Source organism: Pleurodeles waltl, chromosome 6 (genome assembly GCF_031143425.1).
Source record: "Pleurodeles waltl isolate 20211129_DDA chromosome 6, aPleWal1.hap1.20221129, whole genome shotgun sequence".
NCBI lineage: Eukaryota > Metazoa > Chordata > Amphibia > Caudata > Salamandridae > Pleurodeles > Pleurodeles waltl.
The window spans coordinates 1,080,655,612-1,080,676,980 of NC_090445.1; the positions used below are offsets into that span (position 1 = coordinate 1,080,655,612).

General features: G+C 44.5%; 1 protein-coding gene across 17 annotated transcripts in view; it reads right to left on the bottom strand.

The window, feature by feature from the left end:
• Window positions 1-21,369, bottom strand: part of UBR4 (ubiquitin protein ligase E3 component n-recognin 4) — a 1,862,787-nt gene that overhangs the window by 459,054 nt on the left and 1,382,364 nt on the right. For all 17 annotated transcript variants that reach the window (XM_069240131.1, XM_069240143.1, XM_069240141.1 and 14 more), the window contains one exon: window positions 2,067-2,145. In XM_069240131.1, coding sequence (XP_069096232.1) covers window positions 2,067-2,145 — 79 coding nt within the window. The remainder of the gene's footprint in view (window positions 1-2,066; window positions 2,146-21,369) is intronic.

The window sequence follows — 21,369 nt, forward strand, 5'->3', positions numbered from 1 at the left end:
GGCCCTGCCCTTCACAGGCTCTTGAAACACCTGTTTGGAGTGTTTTAACATTCCAGGTAGCATAGGTAAGCTCTGGTATTGGCTATGAGTGTAGGATAGTGTATTAAACAAAAAGTCATCCTCAATTGGTTCTGCATGCAAGGTGACATTATGAAATGCCGCTGCCCTTGAGACCACCTGCGTGTAGGATGTACTGTCCTCAGGTGGGGACGGTCTCGCTGGGTAACAGTCTGGGCTGTTATCCGATACTCGCGCATCATAAAGGTCCCATGCGTCAGGATCGTCCTGACTCATTGCAGTATGCGTTGGGGATTGCATCAGTGGTGGAGTGACTACCGGTGATGTGTGCATTGATGGTGGTGGAGATGGTGGCGGAGTTGTCTGTCTTGCCACCTTTGCCTGTGGCTGCTTGTCCTTTTCTTGAAAGGCAAGTCTCCTTTTCATTTTAATTTGAGGAAGAGTGCTTATCCTCCCTGTGTCCTTTTGAATGTGGAGCCTCCTTTGAGTGTAGTCTGGCTCCATTGATTCTAGTTCTTCTCCGAACTTATGCCCTTGCATTTGGGAGGACAATCCCTGTTCCTCTGTATAGGAACCTGATTTCGGTTCCGAGGCTGGATGTTTCGGAATGGAAACTTTTTCGGTAGCCTTTTTCGGCTCCGACGACACTTTCTTTAATTTTGGAGTCGTGGTCTCTCGGTGCCGACCCATTTCGGTGCCGCTGTCTCGGTACCAAACTTGCTCTGAGCCGCTGTCTCGGGCTCGAGATTGCTGTGTGCCAGTATCTCGACCGGAGTCGGATGACTTCGACACAAGCGTGCCCTTTTTCGGTGCCGATCATCGGTCACCTATTTTTTGGGTTAAGCCATGGCCTGTTGGCGGTGGCGTCCCCAGGGCTTTTGTGGTCTTCTCGTGAGTTTTATGTTTCGACGTCTTACTCACGGTTTTAGGCGTTTCTTCGGGATCAAGTTCGTCCGAGTCGGACTCCTGGATGGAGAAGGTTTTCTCTTCCTCCTCCAAATGCCTTTGTCCTGTTGGCGCCGACGCCATTTGCAGTCTTCTGGCTCTTCGGTCTCTTAATGTCTTCCTCGACCGAAACGCTTGACAGGCTTCACAAGTATCTTCTTTGTGTTCTGGAGACAAACACAAGTTACAGACCAGGTGCTGATCTGTATAGGGATACTTGTTGTGACATTTTGGGCAAAAGCGGAATGGGGTCCGTTCCATCAGCCTTGAAGAGACACGTGGCCGGGCCGACCAGGCCCCGACGGGGGATCGAAAAAACCCCGAAGGGCCACCGGAGCTCTTCAAAAGTCGGTGTCGATCTGTAGTAACTAACCCGATACCGAACGCAAACAATACCGTCAAATTTTCCGAGATTCTAACTAACTTTCCGAACCGAAACACGGAGCGAAAAGGAACACGTCCGAACCCGATGGCGGAAAAAAAACAATCTAAGATGGAGTCGACGCCCATGCGCAATGGAGCCGAAAGGGGAGGAGTCCCTCGATCTCGTGACTCGAAAGACTTCTTCGAAGAAAAACAACTTGTAACACTCCGAGCCCAACAATAGATGGCGGGATGTGCAAAGCATGTGTATCTGCAGCTACACATGCCATCGAACATATATATATATGGGTGTGTGCGTGTGTGTATGTGTGTACGGAACACCTTAAACAAATGTGTTCAAAACCTCTGTTTCACCAATCATCCCTATTTGAATATGCCAAACCAGGGTTTTGGTTTTAAAATCTTGTCACTTTATTTCACCTAAAAAGATGAACTAACCATTAATATTGAGAAAGATACATTTCACTTTACACTAGCTTATTGTCCTTTTCACATTTTTATGTGTGATAATATCCAATGTAGGTGTTCTGTTGGAAAGCCTTTAAGGTGAACTTAGAGGGAGATCAATCGAAGAGTGAAGCAAATACCAAGAAAAAAAATGCTGCAAGAAATGGTGACTCAAAGTATTCAAAAGCATTCAAAGAGGATTACAGAAAAGAGAGTAAGATAAGGCTCTGAGTACATTAAAGGAGGGTACACAAATGACAGAGCAAACTTACTATCATCTTTGACACAGAACTTCTGCCAGTTGATTGTGCGCTGGGAGGCAATCTCTGCACAGGCTTTCAGATGCTCCATCTGAAATGGAATCAGCTTTGAGTGGCAGTTTCTACAGCATGACCAGACCAATCAAACATTAAAATGTAGTGTCCTAGCACTTCATCACTCAAGAACAGAGACTTGAGAATTAAACCTAAGCCTTCAAAACATACATAAGAAATGTACTTACGTTCATTAACTCTTTCTGGTGGATGTGTTATCTACCTTACATTCCTCACCTTTTGTCTATCCCTAGTGCTAGGCTTTACCTAAAATCCTTTCATGAAACCTTTATGCCAGGAGGTGGTGCGGGTTCCATATCGACACGGAAAGCAATTGCAGCGTGATGTCCTCAAAGCCATAAACCGTCCACCCAGGACCATAAACATCAGTTTCCCATCTAAGTTTTCAGTGAAGCAAAAGGACAAGAACAATATCATGCAAGGTGCAGTGCTAAGAATTTCTTGGAACCTTATTTACAATCATAAGTGGAAGATACTTCTAGAGGATGATATGTCTCCTTCAAGGTGGGGAAGGGTGGGATGGATAAGCAATCAAGCAGGTATTTAGAGTATCCACCAGAAAGAGCATCACCAAATCTAGGTGAATACTTCTCTCTGCACATTCCTCAACTTCTTCATTGATTGCAAAAATAAGTAGCTCTCCTGGAGAAGGGACTTGAAGGGATGGTTAAACAAGTAAGGCCTGGAGGACAGAACAGGTAAAATGGCAATCCCATTGCAGTTCTCAATCTAAGAAGTTGTGCTTTACAAAAACATGACTGGGCCTTTATTCCTTCAAAAGGATCTTTTCGTGCTAAGGGATAACACATCCTAATGCATAAGATGATCCCCCCTCTACAGGGTTCGCTTTTGGACAACTATTACTTTCCTGCTGCCTGCGTACCCAATAAAGAGCCGGTTATCTGTTCAAAAATCCATTGTGCAGTCAATGTAGAAGAAAATAAGTTACTTACCTGTAACTGTAGTTCTCCAGTATTGGAATCTTTCATAGATTCACATGCTTGAATCATTCCCCCTCGTCGAGATGGGAGCCCCCGGTATAACTTACACAAGCAGTGTTAAGATATATTAACAAAGAAAGGCCCTAGGCCTCTTCAATTTAACAGTCTATCAGAGTCATTTTGTCACTACCAATCAGGCGATAGCACCCTCTAGAATCCTCCTGAGAGAAGCTCCAGCACCTCAGATTTTCCAAGCACAAGTGCGTACAAGATAGGAAAAAGAGAGAGAGAGGTGAAGTGAGCTTCTCCGGGGAGATGGGTGGGTCGCATGTGAATCTATGAAAGATTCCAATACTGGAGAACTACAGTTACAGGTAAGTAACTTATTTTCTTACTCCAGTATTGGAACTTTCATAGATTCACATGCTGAATCAGAGTAGAGAGCAGTAACTATGCACATTGTACTATAATAGCATATTTGATAGAAAAAAACCTTGATAAATAAAACATCATTATATTTCTGTATATAAATCTATATAACTATAAAGGCACACCTATACCTATATCTATATCTATATCTATATATATATATCTATATCTATATACATATATGGAAAATGTCACTTACCCAGTGTACATCTGTTTGTGGCATGAGACGCTGCAGATTCACATGCTGTGCATTATCCTGCCATCTAGTGTTGGGCTCAGAGTGTTACAAGTTGTTTTTCTTCGAAGAAGTCTTTTCGAGTCACGAGACCGAGGGACTCCTCCCCTTTCGGCTCCAATGCACATGGGCGTCGACTCCATCTTAGATTGTTTATCCCGCAGAGGGTGAGGTAGGAGTTGTGTATATAGTAAAGGTGCCCATGCAATTGAGTAAGTATGTATGCACAGAATGTGTCTAAAAGTGATATATATTTACAAATGTACAAGTTTTATCAACATATAATATACAATTTTCATCGACTTATAACGCCTACAGGCTCCCGGGGAGGCGGGAGGGCGCATGTAAATCTGCAGCGTCTCATGCCACGAACAGATGTACACTGGGTAAGTGACATTTTCCATTCAATGGCATGTGTAGCTGCAGATACACATGCTGTGCATAGACTAGTAAGCAGTTATCTCCCCAAAAGCGGTGGTTTATCCTGTAGGAGTTGAAGTTGTTTGAAATAATGTTCGTAATACTGCCTGTCCTACTGTGGCTTGTTGTGTTGTTAACACATCTACACAGTAATGTTTTGTGAATGTATGAGGCGTAGACCATGTGGCTGCCTTACAGATTTCTGTCATAGGTATATTTCCTAGAAAGGCCATTGTGGCGCCTTTCTTTCTAGTGGAGTGTGCCTTTGGCGTAATAGGCAGTTCTCTCTTTGCTTTAACATAGCAAGTTTGGATACATTTCACTATCCATCTGGCAATGCCTTGTTTGGATATTGGATTTCCTGCATGAGGTTTTTGGAAGGCTACAAACAATTGTTTTGTCTTGCGAAATTGTTTTGTCCTATCAATGTAATACATGAGGTTTTTGGAAGGCTACAAACAATTGTTTTGTCTTGCGAAATTGTTTTGTCCTATCAATGTAATACATTAGTGCCCTTTTGATGTCTAATGTATGTAATGCTCTTTCGGCTACCAAGTCTGGTTGTGGAAAAAAGACTGGGAGTTCCACGGTTTGGTTTAGGTGGAACGGTGATATAACTTTTGGTAAAAATTTGGGATTTGTGCGTAGAACCACTTTATGTTTGTGTATTTGTATAAAGGGTTCTTGTATAGTAAATGCGTGTATTTGACTTACTCTTCTAAGAGATGTGATAGCAATTAGGAAGGCTACTTTCCAGGTTAAGTATTGCATCTCACAAGAGTGCATGGGTTCAAATGGTGGACCCATGAGTCGTGTTAATACAATATTGAGGTTCCATGAGGGAACTGGTGGTGTTCTCGGGTATGATTCTCTTTAGACCCTCCATAAATGCTTTGATGACTGGGATGCTAAAGAGTGATGTTGAATGTGTAATCTGCAGATAGGCAGATATTGCTGTGAGATGTATTTTAATGGAGGAAAAAGCTAGCTTCGATTTTTGTAAGTGTAATTAGCTTACAATGTTTTTTGCGGACGCATGTAGTGGTTGAATTTGATAATTATGGCAGTAATAAACAAATCTTTTCCATTTATTTGCGTAACAATGTCTTGTAGTAGGTTTCCTAGCTTACTTAATGTCCTCCATACATTCTTGTGTAAGGTCTAAATGTCCAAATTCTAAGACTTCAGGAGCCAGATTGCTAGATTTGGGTGTCTGATCTGTTGTTTGTGTTGAGTTAACAGATCTGGTCTGTTTGGTAGTTTGATATGAGGTACTACTGACATATCTAGTAGTGTTGTGTACCATGGTTGGCGAGCCCAAGTTGGTGCAACTAGTATTAGTTTGAGTTTGTTTTGACTCAATTTGTTTACTAGATACGGAAGGAGTGGGAGAGGGGGAAAAGCGTAAGCAAATATCCCTGACCAATTCATCCATAACGTATTGCCCTTGGAGTGAGGGTGTGGATACCTGGACGCAAAGCTTTGGCATTTTGCGTTTTCTTTTGCTGCAAATAGGTCTATTTGTGGTGTTCCCCAGCTTTGAAAGTAAGTTTGTAGCATCTGGGGATGAATTTCCCATTCGTGGGTTTTTTGATGATCTCGACTGAGATTGTTGGCTAACTGGTTTTGAATTCCTGGGATGTACTGTGCTATTAGGCGAATGTGATTGTGAATCGCCCAATGCCAAATCTTTTGTGCTAAGAGACACAGATGTGATGAGTGTGTCCCTCCCTGTCTGTTTAGGTAATACATTGTCGTCATGTTGTCTGTTTTGACAAGAATGTGTTTGTGGGCTATTAATGGTGGAAATGCTTTCAATGCTAGAAACACTGCTAGCAGTTCTAGATAATTTATATGCAGTTGGCTTTGTTGAGCGTCCCATTGTCCCTGTATGCTGTGCTGGTTGAGGTGTGCTCCCCACCCTACCATCAAAGCATCTGTTGTGATCACGGATTGAGGCACAGGGTCTTGGAATGGCCGCCCTTGGTTTAAATTTATAGGATTCCACCATTGAAGCGAGGAGTGTGTTTGGCGGTCCATCAACACTAGATCTTGAAGTTGACCCTGTGCTTGTGCCCATTGTGTTGCTAGGCACTGTTGTAAGGGTCGCATGTGTAGTCTTGCGTTTGGGACAATGGCTATGCATGAAGACATCATGCCTAGAAGTTTCATCACAAACCTCACTTGATAGTGTTGGTTTGAGTGCATGTTTTGTATTACATTTTGGAATGCTTGTACCCTTTGTGGACTTGGAGTGGCAATCCCTTTCTGTATGTTAATTGTTGCTCCTAAGTATTGTTGTATTTGACACAGTTGTAGATGTGATTTTTGGTAATTTATAGAGAACCCTAGCTTGTGAAGGGTTTCTATGACATTTTGTGTGTAGAAGACACTGTTGTTGATTGCTGGTTTTTATTAGCCAATCGTCTAAGTAAGGGAATATGTGCATGTGCTGCCTCCTGATATGAGCAGCTACTACCGCAAGGCATTTTGTGAATACTCTTGGTGCTGTTGTTATCCCGAACTGTAACACTTTAAATTGGTAATGCACGCCTTGGATTATAAACCTTAAGTATTTCCTGTGGGAAGGATGTATAGGTATGTGGAAGTAAGCATCCTTGAGATTTAATGTTGACATGTAGTCCTGTTTGAGCAAGGGAATCACTTCTTGAAGTGTCACCATGTGAAAGTGATCTGATTTGATGTAAAGATTTAATGTTCTGAGGTCTAATATGGGTCTCAGTGTTTTGTCCTTTTTTTTTTAATTAGGAAATACAGGGAGTAAACACCTCTTCCTTTTTGATGGTTGGGTATTAGTTCTATTGCTTCTTTTTGTAACAACGCTTGGACTTCTATTTGTAATAGATCCAAGTGTTGTTTGGACATGTTGTGTGCTCTTGGAGGCACATTTGGTGGTAATTGTCAGAATTCTATGCAATAACCATGCTGGATAATGGCTAGGACCCACGAGTCCGTAGTTATGTCTTGCCAATTTTGGTAATAATCTGAGTCTCGCCCCCACAGGTGTTGTGTGTTTGTGACGTTGGAGTGACTGTTTAGTTTGTGGGGTTTTTGAGCTTTGGAATTTCCCTCTTGGTTTAGGGAACTGTCCACCCCTATATTGTCCCCGAAAACCTCCTCTTTGGTATTGGCTCTGGTATGTGGGTCTGGCCTGTGAGGTGGAAGGTTCTGTGGCTTGGGCACGAAACCCCCCTCTAAAGTGTGGCTTCCTAAAAGTGCCTCTGCTCTGTGGGGAGTAGAGCGCGCCCATGGCTTTGGCCGTGTCAGTGTCTTTCTTTAGTTTGTCTTTAGCTGTATCCACCTCCGGCCCAAACAATTGTTGTCCGTTAAAAGGCATATTCAGCACAGCCTGCTGGATCTCTGGCTTAAATCCGGAGGTGCGTAGCCATGCGTCTCTCCGAATGGTGATCGCCGTGTTTACTGTTCTGGCGTCTGTGTCTGCCGAGTCCATAGCCGATCTTATTTGGTTGTTGGAGATACTTTGGCCCTCCTCTACAACCTGTTGGGCACGATTCTGAAACTCTTTGGGAAGGTGTTCAATGAAATGTTGCATTTCGTCCCAATGTGCCCTGTCGTATCTTGCCAGTAGAGCTTGCGAATTGGCAATTCACCATTGATTGGCTGCCTGTGCTGCCCCCCTTTTGCCTGCTGCATCGAATTTCCGACTTTCTTTGTCGGGTGGTGGTGCGTCCCCAGAAGTTTGTGAGTTTGCCCTTTTCCGGGCTGCTCCTACTACTGCTGAATCAGGAGTTAGTTGTTGCGTTATGTAAACGGGGTCCGTAGGGGGAGGTTTATATTTCTTCTCCACCCTAGGTGTGATGGCTCTGCACTTCACTGGGTCTTGAAACACCTGTTTGGCGTGTTTTAACATGCCTGGTAACATTGGCAAGCTTTGGTATTGGCTATGTGTTGATGACAGGATATTGAATAAAAAATCATCTTCTATAGGTTCCGAACGTAATGCTACGTTATGGAAAGTAGCTGCCCTGGAAACCACCTGCATATAAGCAGTACTGTCCTCTGGTGGTGATGGCCTTGCCGGGTGACAGTCCGGACTATTATCAGAGACTGGTGCATCATACAGATCCCATGCATCTGGGTCATCTAGGCTCATACCTGTGTGCGTTGGTGACTGCATCATTGGGGGTGTTGCTATTGGGGACAGATGTGGTGAGGGCGGTGGCGATGGCTGTGGAGAAAAATGTGGTGGTGTTTTTTCTTTAGCCACCTTTGCTTTTGGCTGCATTACCGTTTCATGGAATGCGAGCTTCCGCTTCATTTTAATTGGGGGAAGAGTTCTTATTTTCCCTGTGTCTTTTTGTATATGGAGCCTCCTCTGTGTATGGTCTGGCTCTGCCATCTCCAGTTCATGTCCAAACTTGTGGCCTTGTAGTTGTGAGGAAAGGCCCTGTTCGTCCGTATAGGAGCTTTGTTGCTGCTCCGAAGCTGGGTATTTCGGCACCGAAACCTTCTCAGCAGTCTTTTTAGGCTCCGAAGAAACCTTTTTTTGATTTTGGTGTGCCGATGTCTCCGTGCAGAGTTTGGTCGGAGCCGGTATCTCGGTGCTGAGTATATTCTGAGCCGGTATCTCGACCGGAGTCGGATGTCTTCGGCTGCTGTGTGCCCTTTTTCGGTGCCGATGCCTGGTCACCGTGCTCTCGGGTAAAGCCATGGCCTGTCGGCGGTGGCGTCCCCTGGGCCTTCATGATTTTCAAGTGAGTTTTGGCCGGGGGTGGTTTACTCACGGTTTGTTGCCTCGTCGGCTGCTCACTCTCGGGCTCGTCTGAGTCCGAATCTGGGATGGAGAATGTCTCCTCCTCTTCGACATAGGGGTGTCCGGCCGGTGTCGACGCCACTTGAAGCCTTCGAGCTCTCCGGCCGCGCAGCGTCTTCTTGGACCAAAATGCCCGACAGGCCTCGCACGTATCCTCTTTGTGTTCGGGGGACAAACACAGATTACAGACCAAAGGTTGGTCTATATAAGGATACTTAGCATGGCATTTGGGGCAGAAGCAGAATGGGGTCCGTTCCATGAGCCTTGAAGATGCACGCGGTCGGGCCGACTAGGCCCCGTCGAGGAGTGAAAGCCCCGAAGGGCTGCCGGAGCTCTTTTCTTCGGTGTCTATGTGCTATGTCTAACCCGATACCGATCGCAAAAAATACAGTCGAATTTTCCGTTTGCTAACTAACTTTTCCAAACCGAAATACGGAGCGAAGAGGAACACGTCCGAACCCGATGGCGGAAAAAAAACAATCTAAGATGGAGTTGACGCCCATGCGCAATGGAGCCGAAAGGGGAGGAGTCCCTCGGTCTCGTGACTCGAAAAGACTTCTTCAAAGAAAAACAACTTGTAACACTCCGAGCCCCACACTAGATGGCAGGATAATGCACAGCATGTGTATCTGCAGCTACACATGCCATCGAATATATATATATCTCAACACATATACCCATATATCTATACATATATATATATATATATATATATATACACACACACACATATACATATATTATATATATATGGAAAATGTCACTTACCCAGTGTACATCTGTTCGTGGCATGAGACGCTGCAGATTCACATGCTGTGCATATCCCGCCATCTAGTGTTGGGCTCTGAGTGTTACTAGTTGTTTTTCTTCGAAGAAGTCTTTTCGAGTCACGAGATCGAAGGACTCCTCCCATTTCGGCTCCATTGCGCATGGGCGTCGACTCCATCTTAGATTGTTTTCCCCGCAGAGGATGAGGTAGGAGTTGTGTATATAGTAATAGTGCCCATGCAATGGATTAAGTATGTATGTACATAATGGGACTAAAAGTGTTATATTTACAAATTTACAAGTTTACTTTTAATCAACTTATAACGGCTACAGGCTCCCGGGGAGGTGGGAGGGCGCATGTGAATCTGCAGCATCTCATGCCACGAACAGATGTACACTGGGTAAGTGACATTTTCCGTTCAATGGCATGTGTAGCTGCAGATACACATGCTGTGCATAGACTAGAAAGCAGTAATCTCCCCAAAAGCGGTGGTTTAGCCTGTAGGAGTTGAAGTTGTTTGAAATAATGTTCTTAGTACTGCTTGTCCTACTGTGGCTTGTTGTGTTGTTAACACATCTACGCAGTAATGTTTAGTGAATGTATGAGGCGTAGACCATGTGGCTGCCTTACATATTTCTGTCATTGGCATATTTCCTAGAAAGGCCATTGTGGCGCCTTTCTTTCTAGTGGAGTGTGCTTTTGGTGTAATAGGCAGTTCTCTTTTAACTTTAACATAACAGGTTTGAATACATTTAACTATCCATCTGGCAATGCCTTGTTTGGATATTGGATTCCCTGAATCAGGTTTTTGGTAAGCTACAAACAATTGTTTTGTTTTGCGAAACTGTTTGGTTCTATCAATTTAGTACATTAGAGCTCTTTTTATGTCTAAGGTATGTAACGCTCTTTCAGCTACAGAGTCTGGTTGTGGAAAAAACACTGGGAGTTCCAGTTTGAGTTAAGTGGAACGGTGATATAACTTTTGGCAAAAATTTGGGATTTGTGCGTAGAACCACTTTATGTTTGTGTATTTGTATAAAGGGTTCCTGTATGGTAAAGGCTTGTATTTCACTTACTCTTCTGAGAGATGTGATAGCTATCAGGAAGGGTACCTTCCAAGTTAAGTATTGCATTTCACAAGAGTGCATGGGTTCGAATGGTGGACCCATGAGTCGCGTTAATACAATATTGAGGTTCCACGAAGGAACTGGTGGTGTTCTTGGTGGAATGATCCTTTTTAGACCCTCCATAAATGCTTTTATGACTGGGATTCTAAATAGTGAAGTTGAATGTGTAATTTGCAGATAAGCTGAAATTGCTGTGAGATGTATTTTAATGGATGAAAAAGCTAAGTTAGATTTTTGTAAGTGTAAAAAGTAGCTTACAATGTCTCTAGCGGAAGCGTGTAATGTTTGAATTTGATTATTATGACAGTAATAAACAAATTGTTTCCATTTATTTGCGTAGCAATGTCTTGTAGTAGGTTTTCTAGCTTGTTTGATGACCTCCATACATTCTTGTGTAAGGTCTATGTGTCCGAATTCTAAGACTTCAGGAGCCAGATCGCTAGATTGAGCGATGCTGGATTCAGGTGTCTGATCTGCTGTTTGTGTTGAGTTAACAGATCTGGTCTGTTTGGTAGTTTGATCTGAGGCACTACTGACAGGTCGAGTAGTGTTGTGTACCAAGGTTGTCGTGCCCAAGTTGGTGCTATTAGTATTAGTTTGAGTTTGTTTTGACTCAATTTGTTTACTATATACGGAAGGAGTGGGAGAGGGCGAAAATCACTCACCAACTCATCCATAACGCATTGCCCTTGGAGTGAGGCTGTGGGTACCTGGATGCGAAGTTTTGGCATTTTGCGTTTTCGTTTGTTGCGAATAGGTCTATTTGTGGTGTTCCCCAGTTTTGGAAGTAGGTTTGTAGTATCTGTGGATGAATCTCCCATTTGTGTATCTGTTGGTGATCTCGACTGAGATTGTCGGCTATCTGGTTTTGGTTTCCTGGGATGTATTGCGCTATGAGGCGTATGTGATTGTGAATCGCCCAATGCCAAATCTTCTGTGCTAAGAGACACAGTTGTGATGAGTGTGTGCCTCCCTGTTTGTTTAAGTAATACATTGTTGTCATGTCTGTTTTGACAAGAATGTGTTTGTGGGCTATTAGCGGTTGAAATGCTTTCAATGCTAGAAACACTGCTAGTAGTTCTAGCTGATTTATGTGAAGTTGTTTCTGCTGAGTGTCCCATTGTCCCTGGATGCTGTGTTGGTTGAGGTGTGCTCCCCACCCTGCCATGGAAGCATCTGTTGTGATCACGTATTGAGGCACTGGGTCCTGGAAAGGCCGCCCTTGATTTAAATTTACATGATTCCACCACTGTAGCGAGGTGTGTGTTTGGCGGTCTATCAACACTAGATCTTGTAGTTGACCCTGTGCTTGTGTCCATTGTGTTGCTAGGCACTGTTGCAAGGGCCGCATGTGTAATCTTGCGTTTGGGACAATGGCTATGCATGAGGACATCATGCCTAGTAGTTTCATCACTAATGTTACCTTATACTTCTGGTTTGGGTGCATGCTTTGTATTACATTTTGGAATGCTTGTACCCTTTGTGGACTTGGAGTGGCAATCCCTATTTTTGTGTTGATTGTTGCTCCTAAGTATTGTTGTATTTGACACAGCTGTAGGTGTGATTTTTTGTAGTTTAGTGAGAAAACCAGTTTGTGAAGGGTTTCTATTACATATTTTGTGTGTTGAAAACACTGTTCTTGAGTGTTGGTTTTGATTAACCAATCGTCCAGATATGGGAAAACGTGTTTGTGCGGTCTTCTGATATGTGCCGCTACTACTGCAAAGCATTTTGTAAATACCCTTGGTGCTGTTCTTATCCCGAATGGTAACACTTTGAACTGGTAATGTACTCCTTGGATTACAAACCTTAAGTATTTCCTGTGTGAAGGATGTATGGGTATATGGAAGTACGCACCTTTGAGATCTAAAGTTGACATGTAGTCTTGTTGTTTGAGCAAGGGGATTACGTCTTGAAGTGTCACCATGTGAAAGTGATCTGATTTGATGTAAAGATTTAGTGTTCTGAGATCTAAGATGGGTCTCGGAGTTTTGTCCTTTTTGGGTATTAAAAAATACAGGGAATAAACACCTGTTCCTTTTTGATGGTTGGGTACAAGTTCTATTGCGTCTTTTTGTAACAACGCTTGAACTTCTATTTGTAATAGATCTAAGTGCTGTTTGGACATGTTGTGTGTTCTTGGAGGCACATTTGGTGGTAATTGTAGGAATTCTATGCAATAACCATGCTGGATAATGGCTAGGACCCACAAGTCTGTTGTTATTTCCTCCCAATTCTGGTAATAATCTGCGAGTCTCCCCCCCACTGTTGTTATGTGTTGGGGATTTGTGACAGTGAAGTCACAGTTTAGTTTGAGGGGTCTTTGATCTTTGGAACTTCCCCCTAGTTTTAGGGAACTGTCCGCCACTGTATTATCCCCTAAAACTTCCTCTTTGATACTGGCCCTGGTATGTGGGTCTGGTTTGTGAGGTTGTGGGTTCTGTGCTTTGGGCCCGAAACCCCCCTCTAAATTGTGTCTTCCTAAATGTGCCTCTGCTCTGTGGGGAGTAGAGCGCGCTCATGGCCTTGGCCATATCAGTGTCCTTCTTCAGCTTTTCTATAGCTGTGTCCACCTCCGGCCCAAACAACTGCTGTCCATTAAAAGGCATATTAAGCACAGCCTGTTGGATCTCTGGTTTAAACCCGGAGGTGCGTAGCCATGCATGTCTCCGAATAGTGACCGCTGTATTCACAATTCTTGCGGCTGTGTCCGCGGCATCCATTGCCGATCATATCTGGTTGTTTGAGATACTTTGGCCCTCTTCCACCACTTGTTGTGCACGCTTTTAGAACTCCTTGGGCAGATGTTCTATGAAGTGCTGCATTTCTTCCAAATGAGCTCTGTCATATCTGGACAATAAAGCTTGTGAATTGGCAATGCGCCATTGATTGGCCGCTTGTGCTGCAACTCTCTTTCCTGCTGCATCAAACTTTCGACTTTCTTTGTCGGGTTCTAGAAATACTTGTTTTGCGTGTTTCAGCATCCCTGGTAACATCAGGAGACTTTGGTACTGACTGTGTGTCGACGACAAAGTATGAAATAAAAAGTCATCCTCAATGGGTTCAGCGTGCAGTGCCACATTGTGAAAAGCCGCTGCTCTGGACACCACCTGCGTGTAGGCCGTACTGTCTTCAGGTGGTGATGGCCTTGCTGGGTAGCAGTCAGGACTATTGTCTGATACAGGCGCATCATAGAGATCCCATGCAACTGGGTCATCCTGGCTCATCCCTATGTGTGTTGGAGATTGCATCATAGAGGGTGTTGCAATTGGTGACAGTTGCGATGAGTGGTGTGGCGATGGTTGTGGCGAAGAGTGAGGTGGAGTTACTGCTTTTGCTTGTGGTTGTTTTTCTTTGTCTTGGAAAGCAAGTTTCCTTTTCATCCTTATAGGAGGGAGAGTTCTTATTTTCCCTGTATCCTTTTGAATATGGAGCCTTCTTTGTGTATTTTGCTGAAAGGCCTTGTTCCTCGGAGTAGGAGCTTGTTTTCGGCTCCGAAGCTGGATGTTTCGGTACCAAAACCTTTTCTACAGTCTTTTTTGGCTCCAAAGCCTCTTTTTTAGGTTTCGGTGTTCCGATCGCTCGGTGCCGACTTATCTCGGTGCCGGTATCTCGATGTCGAGTTTGGTCGGAACCTTGGTCTCGGTGTCGAGTATGTTCTGTGCCGGTATCTCGACCGGAGTCGGATGACTTCGATACGTGTGTGCCCTTTTTCGGTGCCGATGGACGGTTACTGATTTTACAGGTTAAGCCATGGCCTGCCGGCGGTGGCGTCCCCTGGGCCTTCATGATTTTTGCGTGAGTTTTGGCTGGGGCTGTTTTACTCACGGTTTTCGGCATTCTGCTCTGTTTCGGGCTCGTCCGAGTCAGCAATGGAGAAAGTCTCTTCTTCCTCGATGTCGTGGTGTCCTGACGGCGCAGACGCCATTTGAAGCCTTCTTGCTCTCCGGTCCCGTAGGGTTTTCTTCAACCGAAATGCCCGACAGGCCTCGCAAGTATCCTCTTTGTGTTCGGGGGACAAACACAAATTACAGACCAGGTGTTGATCTGTGTATGGATACTTGTTATGGCATTTGGGGCAGAAGTGGAATGGGGTCCGTTCCATGAGCCTTGAAGACTCATGCGGTCGGGCCGACCAGGCCCCCTCGGGGGGTAGAAGCCCCGAAGGGCTACCGGAGCTCTTCTTGAAATCAGTGTCGATCTGCGTTAACTAACCCGATACCGAACGCAAACAATACAGTCAAATTTTCTGAGATTTAACTAACTTTCCGAACCGAAACATGGAGCGAAGAGGAACACATCCGAACCCGGTGGCGGAAAGAAAACAATCTAAGATGGAGTCGACACCCATGAGCAATGGAGCCGAAATGGGAGGAGTCCTTCGATCTTGTGACTCGAAAAGACTTCTTCGAAGAAAAACAACTAGTAACACTCCGAGCCCAACACTAGATGGCGGGATATGCACAGCATGTGTATCTGCAGCTACACATGCCATCGAACATATATATATACACACATACACACACATGTAGATATCCAGAATGACAGAACAAAAGTATTCGAAAACATGTATGTAATACTATCATTAAAAATGCCCACTTATCGGTCTGTCACAATGTTCTCTTTTACTCTTGTTTACTTTCTTTTTTCATTTTTTTTTTTTTTTTTTTTTTAACTGTGTATGCGAATATAAGGGATATAAACAATGTGCATACCTGTTCTAGGAAGGAGGGATGGAGAAGAGATGGCTCACCTTCACCTGAAGAGATTCCTGAGAACCACTTGACCCACTGCTGCCTCTCCCTGAGATAGAGATTCCAAGCAGTAGTGTTTTGTGAATGTATGACAGCTCCTCCATGTTGCTTCCCTACAAATGTCTTGTAGTGAAACTCCGGCGAACAGCACCGCTGACAATGAGACTGCCCTCGTGGAGTGAGCATGTACAGGTGAGTGCAGAGGTTTGCCCGCTGCTTGATGGCAGAAGCGAATGGCTGAGGCGATCCATCTGGAAATACTCTGCTTGGAGAGTGGATGTCCTTTTCTAGGAGCACTGTATGCTACGAATAGCTGATTAGAGCGTCGAAAAGATTTAGTTCTGTCCAAATAGAATTGAACACATCTTTTAACGTCTAAGGAGTGTAATGCCCTCCCAGCCGGAGTAGATGGATGAGGAAAAAAGAGTTTGAAGACTAAAGGTTAATTGATGTGAAAGTCTAAAGGAACCTTTGGAATAAAATGCGGGTTAGTGCGCATTAGCAGTCTGTCGTGTTTAAGCGGTAGGAATGGCTCTTGAATGGAGAGTGCTTGCACCTCGCTGACTCGCCTAGCTGATGCGAGAGCTACCAATAAAGCAACCTTCCATGAAAGGAACTTAAGAGAAGCCCGATGGATCGGCTCAAACGGATGCTTCATCAGTTGTGCTAAGACGATATTTAGGATCCACGAAGGAGGTGGTGGTCTGAAAGGAGGGAAAACTCTGAAAAGCCCCTTCGAGAACCTCCTAATCAGACGAGAGGAGTAGAGTGAGGGTCAAGCATCCGAACGTCTGTATGCAGCTATCGCTGCTAGGTGAACTTTAATGGAAGAATGTGCCAGGCCAGCTTGAGCTAGCTGTAATAGGTACGGTAATATTTCCTCTGGTGGAGAGACTAATGGGTCAATCTGAGCTGATGACACCAGACACAGAATCGTTTCCATTTACAATAATAAGATTTATTGGTGCTATCCGCTCTGGCTTTTGACAAAATATCCCTACACTCCTGTGGGATATTCAAATGTGCGAACTCCCTGTGGTCAGGAGCCATTCTGATAAACGCATCGACTTCGGATCCGGGTGCCAAACCTGCCCTTTGTTCATTGTTAACAATTGGGGTAACGGCTCCAGCGGAACGTGAGGCTTGATTGATAGGAGGAGAAGTTCTGGGAACCAATGCTGACGCGGCCAATACGGAGCTATTAATATCTGAGTGCATGGTCGCTCTTGCACTGAAGTTCGGTTCCTTCAGGTCCTGGAGGCTGCGGGTGCAGTGTTGGTTCCAGGTGTCAGGTCCCTTGTGACAGGAAGATGCTGTCAGGGGATCCTCTTGATTCTCTCTGCAGGTGTTGCTGTCGGGACTCAAGGGGTTCGTCTGTGGTTACTCACGGGCTCGCAGTCGTCAGGGAGTCCTCCCTGAGGTGTTTGTTCTCTGGATCTCGAGCCGGGGGCGTCGGGTGCAGACTGTGTAGTCTCGCCCTTCCGGCAGGAATCGTGCAGTCTTTGAAAGTTGCTTCTTTGTTGCAAAGAAGTAGCTGGTTTTGAACAGGGCCGCTGTTCACGGGAGTTTCTTGGTCCTTTAGTCCAGGGCAGTCCTCTGAGGCTTCAGAGGTCACTGGTCCCTGTCGGATGCGTCGCTGGAGCAGGTTTTCGAAGTTGGAGACAGGCTGGTAGGGCTGGGGCCAAATCAGTTGTTGTCTTCCTCCTGCTCTGCAGACTTGTAGGTCAGCAATCCTTGTTTCCTCAGGTTGCAAGAATCTGATTTCCTGGGATCTGGGGAGCCCCTAAATACTGTGTTTAGGGGTGTGTTTAGGTCTGGGGGCCAATGGCTACAGTCCTTGAGAGTGGCTACATCCTCTTTGTGCCTTCTCCCTGTGGGGAGGGGGGCACATCCTTATTCCTATTGGGGGAATCCTCCAAACTCAAGATGGAGGATTTCTCAAGGCAGGGGTCACCTCAGCTCAGGACACCTTAGGGGCTGTCCTGACTGGTGGGTGACACCTTGTTTTTCTCATTATCTCCTCCAGCCTTGCCGACAAAAGGGGGGGCTGTGGCCAGAGGGGTGGGCATCCCCACTAGCTGGGAGGCCCCGGGGCGCTATAACAAAAGGGGTGAGCCTTTGAGGCTCACTGCCAGGTGTTACAGCTCCTGCAGGGGGAGGTGAGAAGCACCTCCACCCAGTACAGGCTTTTTTCCTGGCCACAGAGTGACAAAGGCACTCTTGTCTCCCCATGTGGCCAGCAACATGTCTGGTGTGTGGCAGGCTGGCAGAAACTGGTCAGCCCACACTAGAAGTCGGGTAGGTATTCAGGGGGGATCTCTAAGATACCCTCTAGGTGTATGTTACAATAAATTGCACACTGGCATCAGATTGTGATACCAAACTTCCCAGTTTTCAGTGTAGCCATTATGGAACTGTGGAGTTTGTGTTTGACAAACTTCCAGACCATATACTCTTTAAAGCTACCCTGCACTCACAATGTCGAAGGTTTTGCTTAGACACTGTAGGGGCATAGTGTTCATGCATATATGCCCTCCCCTGTGTTATAGTGCACCCTGCCTTAGGGCTGTAAGGCCTGCTAGAGGGGTGACTTATCTATGCCACAGGCAGTGTGAGGTTGGCATGGCACTCTGAGGGGAGTGCCATGTCGACTGTAGTCATTTTCTCCCCACCAGCGCACATAAGCTGTGAGGCAGTGTGCATGGGCTGAGTGAGGGGTCCCCATGGTGGCATAAGACATGCTGCAGTCCTTAGAGACCTTCCCTGGCCACAGAGCCCATGGTACCAGGGGTACCTCTTACAAGGGACTTATCTGTGTGCCAGGGCTGTGCCAATTGTGGAGACAAAGGTACAGTTTTAGGGAAAGAACACTGGTGCTGGGGCCTGGTTAGCAGGGTCACAGCACACTTTCAAAGCTGGCATCAACAAAAGGCAAAAGGTTAGGGGGTTACCATGCCAAGTGGCATTTTCCTACAAAGAGGTTATGGAGGTAGGCTTGTAAAGAAGCAAACATAAAATCTTTTGTTCTAGTCTGATACACCATGCAATCTGGCATTTCCTCAATTTCAGTTTTCCAGGTCTTGGAACTCTGGTGCAGCTTCCAAATTTTAGTTCTTATATTGTAAAGGAGAAGCACTCAAGATGCTCAATTCTGGTAGTGTTGGTTTTCTTTTCTATAGTGCAAAAATCTCCCTTCTTGAGCTTAGCGACTTCTGGATGCTTGATGTAGCTGAGATGAGCTATGACTGAATGTTGGACAGGAGTTAGATAGGTGGTGTCCACATTGAGTTGCCTAGTAAAATGCCCGTGACATGTCTTCATTTCCCGCTAAAAATAGTACATCAGGCGCAGGTTTTGCTATGATGATGTACTTAAACTCTTTTTGTAGCTTTGTGATGTATCTGACATGACTTCACACTGACTAGGCAACAGAGATGCAGCCTATATTCTCTTTTAGCTCAAGTGCAAGAGTAGTTTCAAACTGAATTGGTAGCCTTATTTGGGAGTCTGGAAACACTTGATTTTGATGAAATTTGATAGGCTTAGTTATGAAATCTGTCATCTTTAGGCCTGGCATTCTTGGTTTATTAGTTTATATTGCCGTCTATTGACTTTTATTCTTTTGATGTCCTACAGTCTGCTGTTGTCCTACAGTCTCCTGCCATCGTGTAGATTTGATAACCTCCTTGCAATACTGGTGATCTGACTGGTTCACATGAATGCCACCACCAACTAGCAGAAGTTCTAGGATTGTGTAGCAGTTCAGTCCTGTAGCATGGTACAGTCTTGTTCAGCTCAGCACAGTGCTGAAAATACTAGCAGGCTTGTCAGACTGCAATGTAAGTAATTAGCCAGGTTGGCGATAGTAACAGAGGAAGAGTACTTTAAGTGCCTTACACCTATATGTGTTTCTCTGGCTAATATCCAAAATGACTGTCACAGCTCTATCAGGTGCCTTACTTGGGCAGCTGCATGGGTGCATCTCACACAAGCGTATTTGAGCAGAAGATTTCTTAATACAGTATTTCATGGGTGTGTTAATTACTTTTAAGCTAAAATGGAGCCATGGATGCAGTCTTGATGCAAATAGGGCCACACCTACAACAGGCTGATGATGGCATGGTGGGGTCTAAACACAGGGTTGGCAAGTACACTCACCTCTATCCACTTATCTCAGCTTCTTTTATCTTCAGTTGCTACTGCAGACTGAGGCTGTCGGCAAGCAGTGGAGCATAGGACGCTCTGTGGCTCAAGCTGGAAACTCTCCAGATGAGGAGCAAAGGATCGCATCCATGATTAGAAACTTGTTCTGGGCTGTAGCAAGAGCAGCACGCTAGAAATCTTATACGCAGATAAGGGGATTGTTCCAGCAGTATTGCAATCAAACCGAACACAATAAAGGTTGAATTACGTCATGGAAAGGGATAAGCCTATTTAAAAAAATATATATATATATATATATATATATATATATATATATATATATATATATATATATATATATATATATATATATATCTGACTCAGTCTGCTTGGGACTTCACACAAAGGAGGTCATTTTGTAGTCTTGAATAATACCTTAGTGAAGGAATAGCAAATAAGGATAATGTGAGCTTAAGGTAAACAAACTCCTTCCTGTACCTGTCTAATGTGACTACTATTCAGAAAAATGCCTTTCACAAGAGATGGTGAAGTTCAGGCTTATGCATGTGCTCAAACGGAGAACCCATGGAACTTGGCAGCAATGTTTATTTCTTAGGGAGAGGTTTACTAGAGAAGAAAGTATCCTGAGACAAGGTACAATGCAGAGCTTAAATGTTTAACAGATGAAGATTTATTTCTGTGCAGTAACTGTGAAAAAACAACTAGGAAAAAACTAACTTCACCTTGATTCCTTTGCGCTTTGTTTTTACTCTGCCTGCTTCACAGCTTATTTAATGCCCCTGACACTGAAGTTCCTCAAAAAACAGCCACTACAAACATTTTACTTAAGGCACCCAGCACAAGTGTCCCCCTTGCAACCCAGATCACCAACCGTCCCCACCCAGTTCCATACATCATGAAAGACATGCGCAACAAGGGAATAGCTGGGAAGATGCTCTGAAGGACAGACATCAATGAAAGCAATGCATTTTTTCCTCACTCTGTCATTCTTATTTCACCTTCATTTCCACTTGTTTGTAATCTGATTCCAGAAACTTGAAAGTCTTGTTGGAGAGACCGCACATGCAGGAACAAATTTCAAGCCAACAGGGCCAAGAAACCCTCCTTGCCAAAGGTTTCCTCTATACAACAAGAAGCATCGGGTGAGTTATTCTTGTTTACAAAGTGTATAAACAACAGTGCAATGAAATGCCCAACAAATTTCTGCACTGGCAACATGCCTCTAAGGCCCCAGCGGCTAAATTACATCTGGGAGAATGTAAGAATTGTCTAGGAAGTGGATGAATTCCTCTGGTGTCTTAAGCCATCAATGTCATTGAGCATATCCAGCTGGAAACTGTACCTTGGCTTCTTTATTGCCTGAGATGAAGAGTACTGGTCTTCTAAAAGGCATATGTTCTACCCCAGAAGTATCTAAGAACTTTGGAAAAATTCAGGTTGCAAAAAGATTCCTTAGATGAGCAAAACGAGGTAATTGTTAAATAAAATAAAATAAGATAAGCCAATAGTTCGAAGCCAAATAAGTTACTAACCTTCAGTAAAAATCTTTCTGGCAGACTAACTGCAGATTCCTCACCTTTTAACTATTTTCTAGGCATTAGAGTGG